At 44.0% G+C, this 17,916-nt stretch overlaps 1 protein-coding gene across 1 annotated transcript in view; it reads left to right on the forward strand.

Moving 5' to 3' along the window:
- Nucleotides 1–17,916, forward strand: part of LRRK1 (leucine rich repeat kinase 1) — a gene marked incomplete at both ends in the record, with an annotated part of 79,273 nt that overhangs the window by 55,002 nt on the left and 6,355 nt on the right. Inside the window, 11 exons of the mRNA XM_082488681.1 lie at nt 1,777–1,948; nt 3,385–3,548; nt 4,865–5,004; nt 7,007–7,256; nt 8,706–8,872; nt 9,982–10,179; nt 10,854–11,131; nt 11,321–11,515; nt 12,339–12,490; nt 14,094–14,211; nt 15,510–15,626. Coding sequence (XP_082344807.1) covers nt 1,777–1,948; nt 3,385–3,548; nt 4,865–5,004; nt 7,007–7,256; nt 8,706–8,872; nt 9,982–10,179; nt 10,854–11,131; nt 11,321–11,515; nt 12,339–12,490; nt 14,094–14,211; nt 15,510–15,626 — 1,951 coding nt within the window. The remainder of the gene's footprint in view (nt 1–1,776; nt 1,949–3,384; nt 3,549–4,864; nt 5,005–7,006; nt 7,257–8,705; nt 8,873–9,981; nt 10,180–10,853; nt 11,132–11,320; nt 11,516–12,338; nt 12,491–14,093; nt 14,212–15,509; nt 15,627–17,916) is intronic.

Below are 17,916 nucleotides of genomic sequence, written 5' to 3' on the forward strand. Positions count from 1 at the left end.
CCAGATAGGGTTTCTGTGCAGTCAGTAGAGAAAGCAGCTGCCAGTTTCTGTTCTGAAAGGGTGGATGGGGGCATGTTTCACATATTTTCAAAATTTGCATTGGCTGTTGTTCAAGAGCATCGAATCACCATCTGTATTATAATCCACTATATAGTTGTGGTCCAGAAGGGCCTCACTGGCCTTCTTACACTCCTAGATCCTTTCTTGGATGTGCTGGGGAAAATTTATCAGCTGTCATGCAACGCATTCACTACCTTTATAGAGCAAGAACTTTTGGTTTGATGCGCTCCACTTTTCTGCATGTAGTTTAGCTGTGTACTGCTTCTTCAAATAGGGTTGAAAGTATGACCATTCTTATTGTAATGTATAAGTGAGGAGAAATTTTTGTCAGTTTTACATTCCAAAGAAGTTTCACGGAACGGATAATTCGATCATGTAAAATGTCATCAGATGTTATGGACTGTGACATATGGAGAGAGCTGTTGTCTAGTGATAGCTGGTTTTTCTAAGCTGATATATCAGGATTTACAGAATACTGCAGCTGCTAGAGAGAAAACACGGTGGGCTTAAAGCATTGGATTTGGACCCAGCATTAGTTCTAGTTGTGCGTCTAGTCCCTGTCACTGTTATTTTGGTCAAGTCCCTTGGCCGTTTGCCTCATTGCTGTCATTATGCCCGTCAATGATGTGCCCCAGATGCCGACACATTTTCTCAGGCTCAATGCTGATAAAACAGCAGTGTTTCTGCTTATAAGCAAATAAAGGGTTTGATCGTATAGGCATCTTCGAATGTATTTGGTACAGAAGAGTGTCACTGCATAGGGATTTATTGGCAAGTATTGAAAGCCATAAGCTCATAGTTTTCAAACAGTTCTATTGTTCCAAAAGGTTTTAGCTTCCCAAATACGGAACATCAGGACAAATGAATATTCTGGCTTACTGAGAGATCTGAAAATAATTTGAAAACTGCTGGTCCTCTACACCAGCATGGCTCTGTTACTTCTGGCGGGTCAGACTGAGATAGCACTGAGTCTCCCCCGCACTTGGGCAAAGAACCTAATAACCCGATTGCAGGAGGAGACTGAGCAGGACAAGTGATATCTCTGCTGGCATCAGTGTGGCAGAGTGAGCTTTTACCTGAGGAGTTTGTCAGGAACGTGGTAAGGAGTCCACCTGCAGTATGGTGCAGCAGGAAACCTTGTCTTGTCGACCCATAAGATTGTCTCGTTCTGGGACTGAGATGAGGGCCAAAGCAGTCCAGTCCCTGCAGCCTGTAAATGCCTCATTGCCACCTCCCATGACACCTCCTCTCCCCACCTTCTGGGCTTACTGAAGCTGGGCTAGCATAGGTTGGTTTTGCATTTATCTTCTGTTCCACATAAAAGCACAGCTGTAATTCTCTGCTTGCTACCAGGGCAGAGTAGTAAAGTTACCAAAAAATGAGTCCCAACATCACAGTTGTTCTAATGACTCTTAAATTTTAATGCATTTAATTTGTGATTACTCAAATGTCAGGCTCATTACATCAATTTTAGCCCTGTCCAATAGCCCTAGCTGAATTATGTAATGTCTGTTTTGCTTCTGCTTGCTTCCATAGTGTAAATGAATTTCTCCATGTATTGCTGCAGCGCCTTTAGTCTAAAAGCTTTTTTATATGCAGTAGACTGTGCCATTAAAAATCTCTTTGGAGACTGAATCGCCTTATTATCCAGTAACAATGTACTCACTGTTACAAGCTGTAGCTAAAATTTGAGCTGTTGAATTTGATGTGTTTCAGCTACCTCCTTCCTCATCTGCTTCCTACCAAGCCAGCATTAGATATCCACGGGCTCTGCCACCAGACAACAAACACAGTCCAAAGAGTCTTCAAGATGAGTTTTGTCCCAGTTGGCTTTTGGCAAAGATTCATTGCCCGAATGTTAATTAGCCTGGCAGAGATGGACCTCCAGGTAGGTTACTGTATCTCTCTGCAAGCAAAAGACAGCTAAAGTTGTTGTTCAATGTAAGTGTAAGTGGGTGTCTCTTCACATCCAGTTTGTTTCAGTCACAGACTTCAATAACATTATTTGACTAAATGGGGAGAGATGGGACTCTGCAATCAAAATGTGATTCTGCTTTCACAGTAGGTGCCATTTAGAACAACAAATTGGCACTGGGGAAGAGAGTCTGCGTTCTCCACAGCCTCTTTATAACATGATGCCCTGGAAGGTCTCAGTACCTCAAGCATCTTCCAATTACAAGTAATTGGAATTCTGCCTGCGGCTCTTGTCCATGACTGTTCCACTGGGCCAGACTCTGCTCATGTCTTTTGCCAGTGGAGGTCTGGAGTAGCTCCACCAAAGTCAGCTATCTCAATCTGTATGGGTTTAAATGAGAAGAAAATTACAGGACTGTTGCCTTAAGGGGAGAATGAGTGCAAGCAGGCACCCCATTAGTGCAAGTGGTATGCATATCATTAAAGTAGTGTTTGTAAGGTTCTGAAAGCGAAGTGAATTTTGGTGTTGTTAAAGACGTGTTTTTGCAGCAACTTATATCTGAAAACGTAGCCCTGCTGGAAACCATAATAAATACCTGCAAAATATTTTTAGTACTACTGTGGTATCTTCTTAACAGCTATCCATTTAAACTGTGTTCTGTCATTGATGTACGGAACATGGAAAACATGATGCCTGTTTTTGGAAGGTCGTCTGTGTTCCAGGCTTCTCAAACCATGTAATAACTTTACCTGTTTTAATGGGCTGTCTTGGCAACCCTTTGCTTACATCCTCATGGGCACTACATAACCCTAGCGCACCTTTGCTGGGGACCTCATCCAGTCCTTACTGAGGTGAAGGGAACGGATCCCAGGCGTCAGACCTGTCTGCAGACAAATAAATGTTAGAGCAATGAGTACAGTGGAGTTCTGCAGATTAAGTCTTTGCTTTTAAAACAAAAATACATTTTGCTCTAAGTGCTGGCTTGAAGTGTCTTGGAGAAAAGCCATCTTCCTCCCACTGAAACAGGTGGAAAAGTTAACTCTACATTGAGGGCAGACCTAATAATTCACTAGAGTATTTATCTCTTCTTTAGGTTTATAAGACTTTCGCAAATGCAGAATGCATATAACAAATGTCACAGTTATAGAATTAACTTTGTTCACTGATATGGAACTGTTCCTTTTTGAGTGGCATGAAAATTATTTCCATTGCTGCAAAGCCAACCTTTAGTGCGTGTATTTTCATTCCATCACAAAACTTTTATGAGCACAAGTCGCTCTTTAATGGAAAAGGTCTGACAGCACCTGTGAGGGCCAAAAAAAGAAGTCCCTTTATTGTTCAATTCAAACAACATCCTTATGAGAAATTCCATTAATTTAATGATTTTCATGCTTTTCTGCTTGTTTCAGCTTTTTGAAAACAAGAAGAACACCAAGACAAGAAACAAAAAGGTGACCATCTACAGCTTTACAGGCACCCAAAGGAACCGCTGCAGCACGTTCCGAGTCAAAAGGACTCACACTGTTTACTGGCAGGAAGGTCTGTTCGTTACCTTTGATGGAGGCTATCTTAGGTAATTTGTGTTCGTAATGCAGCATGCGTGACAGGGGACTAATATAGTGTATGAAACACATCCTCTGAATGGAGATGAATGTGCCTGACTCATGCTATATGCTCACTCATCAGTCGAAGAGGAGGCTTTTCTAATATACGTAACTCATCTGGTAACAACTGGTGACAACAATGATGAATAACTGATTGTGTGGCAGTTCTGAATATATCAATCTTATGTGTTATTGCAGCCACAGATTTAAAGAGGCCTGACAACAGAAAGCAATATTCAGAGCATAAACCTTTGTCAGGGTAGAATCATGCGCCTTCACGTGCTAAGATTTCCTTACGTCAATGAATTTTCCACTGAATCCTAAAACTTCACCACTGTGTGGCAGCAGTCCAGATCAATGGAGGTGGAGCTTTGCTATCAGACTGCTTATAACAGGGACTATGGAGAACTGGTTTAAGCTGGCCAAGGCAGAGTGCCTGCTGGCTGCAAGCCTGGAGAAAACCCTCCGTCCATGTTCTTTCACAAAAGCAGAGAGTAGGGAGCCACTTAAAGACTTTCATCTCTGTAGTATCTGCAGTTGCATTTATTATTCCAGTCCCTGGCAAGGTAGGGAGGAACCATTGGTGCTGTTGGGTGGTTGGAGACCAGAAGGGCGCAGTGACATCCCTGAGTTCGTCTAGGCAGTCTGCGGCTGAGTAGAGACTTGGACCCAGACATTGCAAATCACAGGCTGGAATCCTTAATTCTGGACCATCCAGGTGGTCATACTCTTACCTCCACATGTACTTCAGGGAGTTGCACAGCTCAGCTCTTTGTATTAAAGCTTTTTTTTGTTTGGATTGGGGTTTTTTTGGTGGGAATTGCACAAAAATTGTTATGTCCATAAACTTTTCCAAACAGTTTTTGAAAGTTTTACTATTGTTGTTATTGTTATTATTATCATTGTTATTATTATTATTAGGCCACTGGAGTTTTGTTACTGATTTTTAAAACTCCTAACCCTCCGTCGTTCTCTATGAGGCATTTTTGTCAAAACTCTCCATCATACTCAGTTCACTTAGGCCAGAGTTTTCTCTGGGTCTGACCTTCTGTAGCATTTACCCATTGTGAGCAACTGGCGTTTCTGTGCAAGGATTCTCTTCTGAAAGTCATTTGTAGAACAGGCTGAATTGAAAATTATCCTCAAGGCTAGATTGCTTTTTATTTTGATTACTTATGAACTACATGTTATTATGTAACTCAGGTTTCCTGAGAGAAAGAAAGTTTGTTGACACTGGTACTTCAAAAAAAGCTTCATGTGGCTGTCTTTTGGATTTCTTACACAGCGTCGAGTCTTCTGATGTGAACTGGAAAAAGAAAAAAAGTGGTGGAATTAAAATCATTTGCCAGTCAGACGTGAGAGACTTTTCAGCAATGGCATTCATCACAGATCATGTCAACTCTTTGATAGACCAGTGGTTTCCTGGTGAGAGAACTACTGTAATTTTCTGTGCAGTATTACGTCTTTTTAACAGAAGGTTCTTTGACAGAGCACTCCAGGTGCACTGTATTGTTTGTTAATTGAAGATCCCTCAGGCTTTGACAGTCTCCGGCCTATAAAGTTTGAGAAAAGCTGATAACCTGCAGACAGATCAAGATTATTTGCCAGCACACCTTGGTCTAGGCATTGTGTCTTTCAGTCCGTCTGTCACAGCGAGCACAGGTGAAACATTACAGTTCAAACAGGACCTGTTTCCGTAGGTGTTCAGGAGACTCTTCAGTGCTCATAGCAGGGACAGGATTTGGCCCAAACTACTTGGCACTGTCCCTTGATGGCAGAACTCATTTTGGCATTGGCTGGGATCGGCATTTGCCCACCATTTCTAACACCCTATAATTTATAAAATTGTGATGTGAGAGGCATGAGTGAATATGATACCAAGGACTCTGTGCCAAGGTAACTTCCTTGACTCCAGCAGTTGTTTTTCCTCTGATCAGCACAGATCCTGCTGTTACTCAGCGGGCTGTTTGCAACCCCAATACACTTTGTTTAAAACCAAAACAAAATCTAAAGTGTTCTTTGTTGTCCCACACTGGTCTAGAAAGCAGTGCCAAAATCTCTTAATTGGAGGCTCTCTGGAGGAAAGAGTTGTGCGCTCTCACATATTCACGTTCTGCGTGTTATGAAGATAAAAGAAGATTTTATTTGCCTTTGGATTAAAATAATGATAACATTAATCACTGAAGCTTGAGAAGAGTCATGACTTCAAAGGCTACGGCCTGTATTCACCCTGCCTAATTGTGGGCATTTAACGGAGCTTTTCACCACAAAATCCCTCTACAGTTAGTGTAAGAGGTGTGAACCTCCTAAGGGTTTACCCTTGGTAGAATCCCCGTTTCCCCCAGAGGGGCTGGAAACCTTGCCTGTGAGGGAGCCCACAGTAAGTGTGTTTCTAACCTGGGTGCTGCAGGTGAGTGCTCACTGCTAGCCTACACCTGAAGTGCTCAGCCTGAGCGCAGCGTGCCGTGTCTCCCAATCCGCTCCCATGCCCATTCCCACGCCTGCTCTCCGCCTGAAGCCATCTGGCAGCTTGCGAAGCCGACGTGGCTGGGGTTCCTGGGCAGCCTCACAGCTGCCATCCTTCTACTGCACGGTCATGCCCTTCAGGATCCGCAGTGACCCTGATACTGCACAGAGACACCCAGCAAGTAGGAGGTTCTCTCCAATGCTTTATTCATATGCTTGTAATCTCTGCTGGTCTGAATATATTTTCTTTGCAAGCCTGTGCGTTACCTGTGACTAAAGCAGAGTAGCTGTTATGTTATGTCAACAGTCCTGTCTCCTCAGTGCATTCCCTGCTATCTGTGTATACTTTGCAAAAAGCTATTTTCTTATTCCAGTCAATACACTGGAATAAAGGGCTACCAAGATGATTAGGGGACTGGAACACCTCTCTTATGAAGAAAGACTGAGGGAATTGGGTCTCTTTAGTCTGGAAAAAAGACGGTTGAGGGGGGACCTGATCAATGCTTAAAAATACTTAAAGGGGTGGGGGCCAGGAGGATGGGGCCAGGCTCTTTTCGGTGGTGCCCAGTGACAGGACAAGAGGTAACGGGCACAAACTTGAGTATAGAAAGTTCCACCTAAACATGAGGAGGAACTTCTTTACCTTGAGGGTGGCAGAGCACTGGAACAGGCTGCCCAGGGAGGTGGTGGAGTCTCCATCTCTGGAGACATTCAAAACCCGCCTGGACGCGTTCCTGTGCAACCTGCTCTAAGGTGGCCCTGCTCTGGCAGGGGGGTTGGACTAGATGATCTCCAGAGGTCCCTTCCAACCCTATGATTCTATGATGAACAGCTGCTTTCATGAGTGTGACCGTTTTCAGCCAGTGGATCCAGGTAGTGACTGTAGACATTTGAATGTGCTGTTGTTCTTTCCCAGTTTGTGTGGGTTATGTTGTTTTCTGTTTGCTTGCTTGCTTTGAAGCGCTCACAGCCACGGAGAGTGATGGCACGTTGCTGATGGAGCAGTACGTGCCCTGCCACATCTGTGCAGCTTCCAAGCCGGAGGAGAATGAGTGTGGCGAGAAGGCGGAGGACGCGCAGTACTTTAACATGGAGGACTGTGTTCTGACTGCCATTGAATTGGACTACATCACATGTCCTAACCACCCGGACATCCCTGTTTCTCTTCAAGAGCTGGTCCCAGAGCTTTTCATGACCGATTTTCCTGCCAGGTAATGCTATTTGATAGCCTTTGGTTAAGTTTCAGTGTACCTGTGTAATTCGGTTGGATTTTTTTCCTAAGTTCCTGCTAGATGACCATACTGACCACAGGAAACAAATTAATCTGCTCTCAATCCCTGCTCTGGCAGTTCTTCCTAAACTGCGCTCCTGGTGGTCAGCGCACTTGTTTAGATAATCACTGTGTGCTGACCCCCGTCATCACTTGGAGGAGTCCTTTGAGATCATTATAGTACAATGTGAAAGTCCCATTTTAAGGCCACAGCTGTCCTGCATTGCTCAGTAATCTGTCCAGAGTTTTCTATAATTGGAGTCTTTCCGGAGTTCCAGAAAGGAGATTTTAATATGGCAAAACCAAAAGCAAGTGCTGCTGCATCACAAGATTGCCAGTGAAATCGCCTTTAGTTTTGAAGAGGCTGTAGGTGAATGAATTTATATAGATAAGACTGGAGAATTCACCTTGAGTTGAGGCTTAAGCTTGCCTGAGGGCTGTTAGATGTGTTGTAGTAGTGTGGCAGTCCTGAACAGCTGAAACAGCTCTTCCCTACCCGTAGCAGCACCGCCAAATCTTTAAGCTGCCTAACTTCATTCCCAGATGGGTTGAGTCGTATACCCCTTATTGCTTAGTGCGTGGAGCAAGAGACCTCCTGACAGCAGGCAGGACAGGAGACCAGTGTCTTTTTCAGTTCACACTCTCTCGGACCTTTCTGTGCCCGATGCAGAGCCATGAGACCTCTAGACCAATCTGGGTCCTGTTGGCTGCTGTTGGAGCTTTCTGTGCTCCCACCGGCCCCTGTTCCTTTCTTGGGGCCATTTTACAGGGTATTCCGGGCAAACACCCCATTGGCCCGTCATGACGGCCCTCCTTGCAGTGCTATCTCCTGGAGATTTATTTGACGGGTGTGAGGCGAGTGAGGATGTTTGAAGTGTGAACAGCTGTAAAAGTAGTCTCTGGAAGAGTGGGGAAATGATGAATTGCAGCCTGGGAACAGTAAGCTGATTTGAATAATCGGGTTTCGGTGTGTGGGGCTGTTCATAAACATCCTGTCCTGCCTCAGTGGAGAAAAGAGGAACAGGAGGTAAATGAAGCAAAAAAATCATTAATACAGGTAAATGGTACAAATAGCTGTTCTGAGTCATCTGCTTGGAAAAGGAGATTATGTGCTTTCCAGATCTGTTCGATTCTTGCAGGATAAATTGCTGCAGCAAAAAGCTCTTTTTGCTTATTTGCCCAATTTACTTTTTTTTCTGCGAGAAATCTGTTGTACATGAGCCAGCATAGAGTACATTGAGATGACCAAGGTAGTTTAGGTGGTCTGGTCCTCTCAGTAGATAAGACAATAACCTATTACGGATTTGAGAAAATGGAAATGACATTAAAAACATGAATTTACAGTGTCTTTGAAACTTTTAATTAAAAAGCCCCAATCTCTTTTTGGCAGACTGTTCCTGGAAAATAGCAAACTGGAATGCAGTGAAAATGAAAACAACGTTCTTGGCCAGGGTGGAAGTGGGACCGTTATATATCGGGCACGATACCAAGGAAAACCAGTGGCTGTGAAGAGATTTCAGATTAAAAAATGCAAGGGTTCTCCCACTTCAGCTGCAGGTACAGTACACGGAATCAGTGTCGGGAATCGGCTCTTGCAGCCTGTGATCCCAAGCTAAGACCAAAGAGCCTTCGCTCTCCAAAGTGCTGGCAGGACCTGTTTAAATACAGCTTTGAAATATAGAGCAAAATTGGTGTGTTTCCATGGAGGAGGAGGATGCATCTTAGAGTCCTTCACGAAAGCACTTGTAGTGATGAAGGTCATCGGCACCACAGGGAACTTCTCTCCTGCAGGTCAGTGGGTGGACTCGCAGGGTGCCAAGGCAGAGCTCTTGATTGGGGTGGGAGGCAAGATTTCATCTCCTGTTCCCAAGCTATTTGGAAATGAGAAGTGTAGATTTACATGGGTTTGCACTAAGGACTTGTGGGTCTCTGCTTTTGAATAGATCTTTTACTCCATCTGTGCCAGCAGCTACAGAAAACAAATTGGAAATCCTTCTCAGCCTGCCAGCTCCTCCGGGCAGGGACGGGCTCTCATACTCCACGTGCTGGCTGTCGAGCATGGGTTTCCAGCAGAGCCTCATTCCACAGGTGAAGGAAAGGGGAAAGTTCCTCATTCTTGTCAGGGAAGGATGCAGTGAACCCCTGAGCTGTGGAGGAGGCCAGCTACTGTCCCAGTAACAGACAAATAACCTTTGTAAAGACCGGACTTGGCTGAGCAGCCTGTGGTGTCCCATGGCAGAAGGACAATTACTCTGAAGGGTCCTTCTTCTGGCAGGGCAGCCAGGAAAGGGTAGGGAAGACTCCTTCTACCAAAGGGTCTGCGATGTGATGTCCACACCCAGAGAGTCTCTGCTTTAAAAAGCACAGCTTGAGTTTTCCAAAATCCTCCAGGTGATATATGAGAATGATGTGCGCCAGACACACTCGAGGTTGGTGTTAAAGGACCAAGGGAGCACTTGCTTCCTGAGGCAGCCGTATAGATCCTGCTTATAGCCAATGTCTGTTACTGGCTCATGCATCAACATGAGGATGCAATGTAAAGCCTTGCTGTTGGCGTAAGCCCACAAGCTGCCTTCCTCCTGCAACACTTGCTCAGTGATTAGTACCTTCCAACTGACTTGGTTTCTCAGCTGGGGAGTGAGAAAGGGGTTTGTGTGTCTTGCCAGATACCATGCTGAAACACCTGAGAGCCATGGATGCCATGAAGAACTTCTCCGAGTTTCGCCAGGAGGCCAGCATGCTCCACTCGCTGCAACACCCCTGCATCGTCTCCCTCATTGGCATCAGCATCCATCCTCTCTGCTTCGCCCTAGAGCTGGCCCCTCTGGGCAGCCTCACCACTGTATTGTCTGAAAACTCCAAAGGTAAAAACAGGGTCTCTCTCCTGGAAGAGCTCACTCTCTGCATCACGGTAGTGACAAATGGTCAACAACATTTAGATTACTGCTTGATTTACTGAGGGGGATTTTTTTCCAGACTAGGGGAAGTGGGAGGGATGGAGTTGCTCTTAAACCGTGCCTTTGGGAACCTAGTGAAAATTGATGCTTAGGATTTTCAAAACTACTTTGGAGACCTGGATTTTCAATTTCTCTGCAAATTAATAAGTGCATCTTACTTCAGTGCTGCATGAGTAATGCTGTGTTCGTCACCCTGCAGATGGGTGTCTGGCACTCTAAATTTTCTCATAATTATCTGTATTTCTGTCACTGTCAAATGAATGACATCATTAATTCCAAGATAGGTTGAGGCCATCTGACCCTCTTGGCACCTTGGCTTTGTGTCAACTTTCAGTCAAACACTAATTTTCACCAGAAGATTTAGGGGTCTAGAAGTGAAAGGGTTTAAAATAAGAATCTAATAGAACTGTCACACATGTATAGTAACACGAACAGTGTCATTTCAAATCATGGCATTGAGTGATGTTTTAAAAGCTTGTTAGTTGTTATTCTGGAGTTTAAAAAAGAAAAAGATAAAGGGAAAAAAAAAAAGCAGTTATTGCAATTACAAAAACTGAAGACAGGCTGTTCCTTTGTGTCAGGGTCTTCCTTTGTGCCGTTGGGACACATGCTGACACACAAAATAGCGTATCAGATCGTAACAGGCCTTGCCTACCTGCACAAGAAGAACATAATCTTCTGTGACCTGAAGTCAGACAATATTTTGGTGTGGTCCCTGGATGTCAAAGAGCACATCAATATCAAACTCTCTGACTACGGAATCTCCCGGCAGTCATTCCACGAAGGCGCGCTTGGCGTGGAGGGCACACCAGGCTACCAAGCTCCTGAGATCAGGCCTCGCATAGTCTACGATGAGAAGGTAACTGTGGTGTATCTGTGGGCACAGCCCCTGCGTGACAGCAGTGGGTGGCTGGCTTCATGCATGGTGCTGAATTCCCTTATACGTGCACGGTGTGCAGCCCTAGCTTTCCCACCATGGCCTTCCTTGCTCTCCTCTCCACCCACCAAGAGAGGTTTGCCCTGTTTTTTTTTCTGTTTCTGGTTCCAGGTTGACATGTTCTCCTATGGGATGGTCCTGTATGAGCTGCTGTCTGGTCAGCGGCCTGTGCTAGGACAACACCAGCTCCAGATTGCAAAGAAGCTGTCTAAAGGGATCCGTCCTGTTCTTGGGCAGCCAGAAGAGGTGCAGCTATATAGGATGCAGGCACTCATGATGGAGTGTTGGGACACTAAGCCAGAAAAGGTACAAGACAACCCTCATGACCAGTGTTTTCTGATCATGTAGCTACAGGAATCTGGCAGCCCTCTTCACGCAGGAGAGCTACGCTCGTGCTCGGTATAGCAGAACAGCTCAGTTGCCCATTTACCCTTACTGCTGATATGGCCCGGAACTTCTATTGACTTAAATGATAGTTTTATGAATTTATGGCAGATTGGTGGCCTTAGACATCTGCGGTGACATGAAGGTCCCTAGACGTCAATGGCAGTTAAGCTATTGATTTCATTACGACAAGACGTTACCCATAATTTCTAGAAACAGCTACAGTGTCATGCTGTGAGTGTAACTACAAAGACTTCAAAAACCCCGAGATTACAAAAGGCAGTATGAGGAAGAAAAGGGTTCAAAGTACAAGAAAAGGATTATGATGCATTATGTTTTTCATTAATTACAAGTTGGCATTTCAGAGCTGCTGTCCTTCAGAGAAAGGTCAGCTTGACTCACAAACAGCTAGACACTGCCATGACAGTGGGTCATCTTCCAAAATTCATAAATCTGAAAAAATGAATCAATAAAATGTGTAAGAGAAACACAGACCAAACTATGGAAGTATAGGAGAGGTTTGGCTTCAGTGTCTGGGGTATGGAGGATGCTAAGAAACAATCAGGTGGGATTTGTAAGGAGAATTTGGTGTAGATTTGAGAAAATAGCAGAAATGTTTATTAGAGAAGTCCTACTTCTTGGCTCTCTAGCTTTAATAAATAATGATTATTATGATTCTTTTCTTTCATCTCGACCTCCAGCTGTCTTGTGTGACATGTGTCTTTCTCTTTTCCTTTCCCCACAGCGTCCACTGGCCGTTTCTGTGGTAGGACAGATGAAAGATCCTACCTTTGCAACATTTATGTACCTGCTATCCTGTGGGAAGCAGTCTTCCTTCTTCTGCTCCCAAGGACAGGAGTACACTGTGGTGTTCTGGGATGGAAAGGAAGACACCAGGTGAGATGGCTCGTATTAGCAACTTCTTTCGTTCGTTCTTTTTTCTTTTTAAGTAAAAATCCTTCAGTGTCTTCACTTATGCCTCTGGGAGGGAGGTAAAGAAGGTGAAAGTGAATTTGGGTGAATGCCAAGGATACGGTGAACACTGTTTTCCCAAACTCTTTTAATTGGGAACAGTGGTTGCTTTATAAAGGATATTTAATGAGCTTAACTCTGCTTCAGTTAATATGAGGAGAAGATTAGGGCAGTGTAATGATTCACACACACAGGATGAAGCATTTGCACATGAGAACAGACGTGTTCTGCCTTTCCTAATGAGGCCATTTAACACTAAACCTTTCCTAATTGAGGCTGCAGTTCCATCTCTGTTCTGCAAAGCAATTAAGCACATGCTTAAATCCTATTGAAATCATCAGGAGTTAACCACATGCCTGAAGCTGTGTGTGCATCCAAGTGTATACTGCCAGTAAAATGTGTGCTATACTGAATAGGCATGTGCTTTAAATGTTATTAAATTGTGACTGAGATGATGGTATTTTGCTCAGCTGCATGTGACCCATGGCTAGTTAGGTTTATTTTTATGGATGTTACCGATTTTTATAGCTGCAATCTTCTTTGGAAACATTCACAAACTGATCTGTAATTTATATTAATGTGTTCATTATTTGTTACCATCAACGTAATGGAAAAGGTACGTGATTTGTTCATGACGAATTTGCTTTGCTCTTTGTGGTGCCTGGTCAGTCGTTCAGTGCAGACAGTATAACTATTCCTGCTAAAACCGGTGAAACACATGGGACTCACAGATGTATTTTGAATACATGGATGTTGTCCAAATATTCACAGCAATGTATCTCAGTGAATCTGCTTCCTGACTGGACAATCCACTTGCTGGAGACTGCTGAATAACAAATTACTTATATGTGACAGATTTCAGGATGTGTAATTGCTTGTGCCACAGTTGGTGAAACATCTGGGGCTCACAGATGTGGTTGTGAATATCCAGTTATTGTTCAAACACCCAAACCCAATAAACTTCCCCAAACCCTAAACAAACAAAATCCTTTTAGTTATAAAAATATTAATTAGTCATATTTATAAATTATTTTATCAGGTTACAGATCTTTGCTCTTATTTGGAAGAATCATGCTTCTCTGTTTATGTACTAGAATAAGTAATGAAGCCAGATAATACTGCAGCACTGAACTTGGAGAACGAGCACATATTCTCTTGAGAACCTAATGGGCAAGATGGGCTAAGACCTCCCAGATATTAATTACTGCTATTCAGCTGGAGCTGTTTGTCTCACAGCTGAATTATAGTAACAGACCACGTAAGTTCTCCTAATCCATTTCCGCGCAAAGTCAGATAGCTGAGTTTAAATCCTCAGAGAAGCAATTGCATATCTGCCCCATGAGGAAGAGACACGGCACGTCTGTATTTCTCTTTCTTTACAAAGACCATTTGGAGGGGTGAAGAGCCTTGCAGCATCGTCCACATCTGGACAGTCGTGTTACGACTTGGCCAAAAGTGCCAAGTACTATCCTGTAGCAGTTTGCAGGCTGAATATTGGCTATAGGAAATTGTTATTTGCTCCTTTCAGAAACTACACGGTGGTGAATCCAGAGAAAGGAGTCATAGAAGTGGAGAGAATGAGCTGCCCAGGAATGAAGCTGTGCTGCCAACTAAAGTTTCAGAATGCCCTCTGGGCTGCCACAGAGGTGAGCGTTTTCTGCACTTCAGTGCCCTTCTCAAGAGGGGCCTCGTTAGAAGAGGCACAACTGAAGAGAAAGAGCCTATTAAATTAGTAAAGCTAAGAGTGTTTGAGACAATGGGCATCTCGGATGAGCAGCGGGACTTTGCTGTCTCCTGGTGTATTGTTTCTGCTTGTTACTTAGCTGATACCTAGATCAAAATCATACCTCCTGGTGTTCAAAGCGATCGTGGGAACCTCGGCTTTCCGAGGCGAAACTCTCCAGATTGTAGCATATCTGTACCCAGGGTTTCATCTGGGAAATGTCCTTATCTGTAAGTGATAAAGGGAAGCAGTGAAAGAAACCATGCGTTTAAGGGTGGGGTTTTGAAAGAGGCCCGAGGGATTTGAAAGCTGGTGGGAAATGGGTACCCAAGTTTTGTGTTCACCGTGGAAAACTGCAGCTATAAAGATAAGAGTGAGAGACCATGGCTGACTTATCCTTCAGAGCCCCTCTCCGCCTGTCAGAAAAGGCTGTGTTAAGTGTCAGCCAGTTCTGACACAATCGTTTGACACAAAACAAAGAAAAAATAGCTGAAACAAATTGAAATGTTCCTGAAGTTCAGTATTTCCAGGAGGGGGAAAAAGGCCGTACTTGCTGAATAAATAATTTGTGTTGGTTAATTCACTCCGCCCTAGCGTGGATGCTATAACTGAGTGAGAATAAGATATTTTTACTTTTTCTGTTCCCAAAGAGAGGCAAAGTTCAAATTTTCCTATTTTTTTTAATAACAAGAAGTATAGAAAAATAAAATTCAGAAATCTTAAAGCATTTTATTTCTACCTTTTTGATCATCATGAAATGTGTTGCTATTCCCTGAACTGGGTGCTCTATGTCAGTATAGTAGATTTACGAGGTGTAGAGCAGGTGTAATTCCAGATCCAATGCAATGCTAGCTTTCCTTGAATTGGCAAGCTTAATACAACACGTTTCAATTGTCCTGACACGTTTGGGATTTGTGCAGAGTCAGGGTTGTCCAATGCTACTTTTAGATGTGGTGATAAAACACCTATAGTGGTGATTTTGGTGGCTTTTGGATAGTGCATATGCTGCCCATGGCTCATTCTGGGGAAGGCAGTACCTGCTTTCTACCAGCAGACAAAGCAAATGCTCTCCAGGGAAAACAAAGAGAAATCCAGGCTTTGGATATTGAAAGATACAAGTAAAAACTGGGTTTAGAACCAATTTGATCTCGTTCGGGTATCAAAATATGAAAAGCATGGAAGAGGCTAGAAATTTATAGAATTTTATGTGCTCTTTCGCAGGACCAGAAGATTTCTGTGTACGGGTTGCAGGGCATGTGTCCTCTAAAGACTCCACAGAAGGGTTTAGACACTCCTGCTACTGTGAGCTGCTTTCTAGTAATGCCTGTTGTCAAAAAGGTAAGGAGGAACCTAAAGGAAAAGGGGCATTAGTGAGACTAAGCCGTCTGCTGCCCGGCCGAGCTGCCAGAGTTTGCGCAGCTTGTCACTAGCTAGCGTTGAAGGACTTTGCAATGCCCAGGAATATTTTGGCAGTGCAAGGAGAAGGTTTCCAGGTCTTTTGTGCCTCTGCCAGAAGACAGAGGTGTGGGCAAGAACCTGAGTCAGGGGACCAAAGCTGGCGCTTCCAAGCCTGCTGGGAAAATAGTCAAAATAGATCAAAATCCTCTGCAAGGAAGTTTTCCAGCTGTGTTTCCACATCGCTGGAAGACAGGGTTTAGACTGATCAAGCAAAGTAGAAGGGACATGAAACAATAATTAGAATAGAGATTTGTTAACTGCTAATGCAGGACTTGGGTATATCCTTGCTCTTGAACCCATTCTTTTCCTGGGGTGTGTGCATGCTGTCATTTGTGTGTACAATCATCTTTAAATACTATCTAGGCTCAGCCACACTTCTTTTTGGTTTTGAATGAGAACACTTAGATAATGCAGGCAGACCAAGAACTGCCTCTTATGGGTAATAACAAAAGTTATATTCTATCTGTCTAGTTCTGGAATTGCCAACATCCAGTTACTGGCAGGAGAAATCTGACATGACTCCCTATTGCGGGCAAGTCTTGAGAGATGTATAAAAACTGTTTTCGGGCTAAATTACCTCCGGTTTGCTTACAGCCACCTCAAGTAAAAACATATAATTATGTTCAACATTATTGGTAGCTGTGGAGTTTTTGCAAATGCCAGCAGACTGGTATGTGTCTGAAAGCTCAATATGGAGCAGCTCTCAGAGCGACAGTGGGCCTGTTTTATACCAAATGCCCGTTCTGCGTTATTATCCATTTCTGGCTCGTTTGCTCAGACTGCTGCATTGCTGCAAACTGAATCCAAGGCAGATGGTTAGTGTAAGGTGTACTGCTTCAATTCCAAACATGGTGTAAGCAGGACTAAAGTAGGGCATAGATCTAAAGTTGGCACAGGGATGTATTTTACCCGCCGGGAGGCTGCATCTGTCCGCTTTCTTTGGCGCCCAGACATGCAGCCTTTCTCCGCCGTGGAGTTTCATTTCTGATGCGTAGGGCAAATTTCTTTTTCATGCTGCCTGAGGTTTTGTCCAGGACAGTCGAACGAGTCTTTCACTTTCAGCTTTTCCACTGTCATACAGCTTGCAAAGCCATTCCTTAGGGGTTACGAGTGGCTTTATGTCTCCTGGTTTCTATTTCCAGTTTGTGGCTTGCCTAGAAAATGTCATAAATAATGCCAGGCCCTACAATAGTAATATTGAGTCTAGACACCTCCCTTCCTCCCCCGACCCTACCCAACCTTCCAGAAATCCACATCCCTTCGGCGCACTCCTTCTTAGTTTATTGCACTTACTTTTTCCTCTCTCCTTTCTATGAATGAGTTTGGCAGTGAACTAGCCAGAGCAGCAGCCATAGGGATGTGCAGACCAGGTTGGCAAGAAATAAACCGTTTTTCGAAACAGCCAGTTCTTCCAGCAAAGCTAAGTGGAAAGCTTAAGCTTGTCAAACTCGCTGTACAGCGAGCGAGCTGTATCAGAGTTATCACATAGTCATTGTTGTCCAGTGGGGAAGAGAATTGCTCACATTTCCCTGGGAAGAAAGCCTTTAACTGCTGAGATGTGAGGTAACTAGCAGTCAGAGAATTGCCGAGGGATGTTGCTGGGAAGGGGAATTCTTTACGACTGCCTTGGGAAGACTGATCCAAAAGAAATAGTTTCCAAAACTTGGTTTCTCATCCAAAGGAAGCATCATGGAAATTTAAAAGCAGCAGAGAGGGGGCCCAGAATCCAAAACTCACCCGCCAAGGAAAAGTCTTGTACAGTTTAAGCTTTTTTGTTGCATGCTTTCTGTCACCAGTATCATTGGTTTTGGCAAACAATAAAATTTTCAGTAAATTTCCTTTCAGAAAAAAAAAAAAACAAAACCAAAACAGGTTAAAAAGAGCAAAACAAGATGCTCTCTGAATTGGTTTGCAACATTCTTATAAAGAGATTTTGAGGAAGAGAGAAATCTGAATGGGTGCGAGCCTCTGGCCTCTCGCTAAAACCTGGAACACGCGAAAACAAAAGCTGCATTTAAAGGCTGCAGCCTGCTGTGGCGCTCGGTGCCAGCAGTGCCAGACCCTGCGGGGAAGAGAGGAGGAGGCGACCGAGGCCCTGGTGTCGGGGGCTGTATTTTATTTTTTTTTTTTAACCTGCTCGCAGCAGCCGTCCTGAGCCTTGTGCCGTCCT

Source organism: Vanellus vanellus, assembly GCF_965231255.1.
Source record: "Vanellus vanellus genome assembly, chromosome: 11".
In the NCBI taxonomy this organism is placed as follows: Eukaryota; Metazoa; Chordata; class Aves; order Charadriiformes; family Charadriidae; genus Vanellus; species Vanellus vanellus.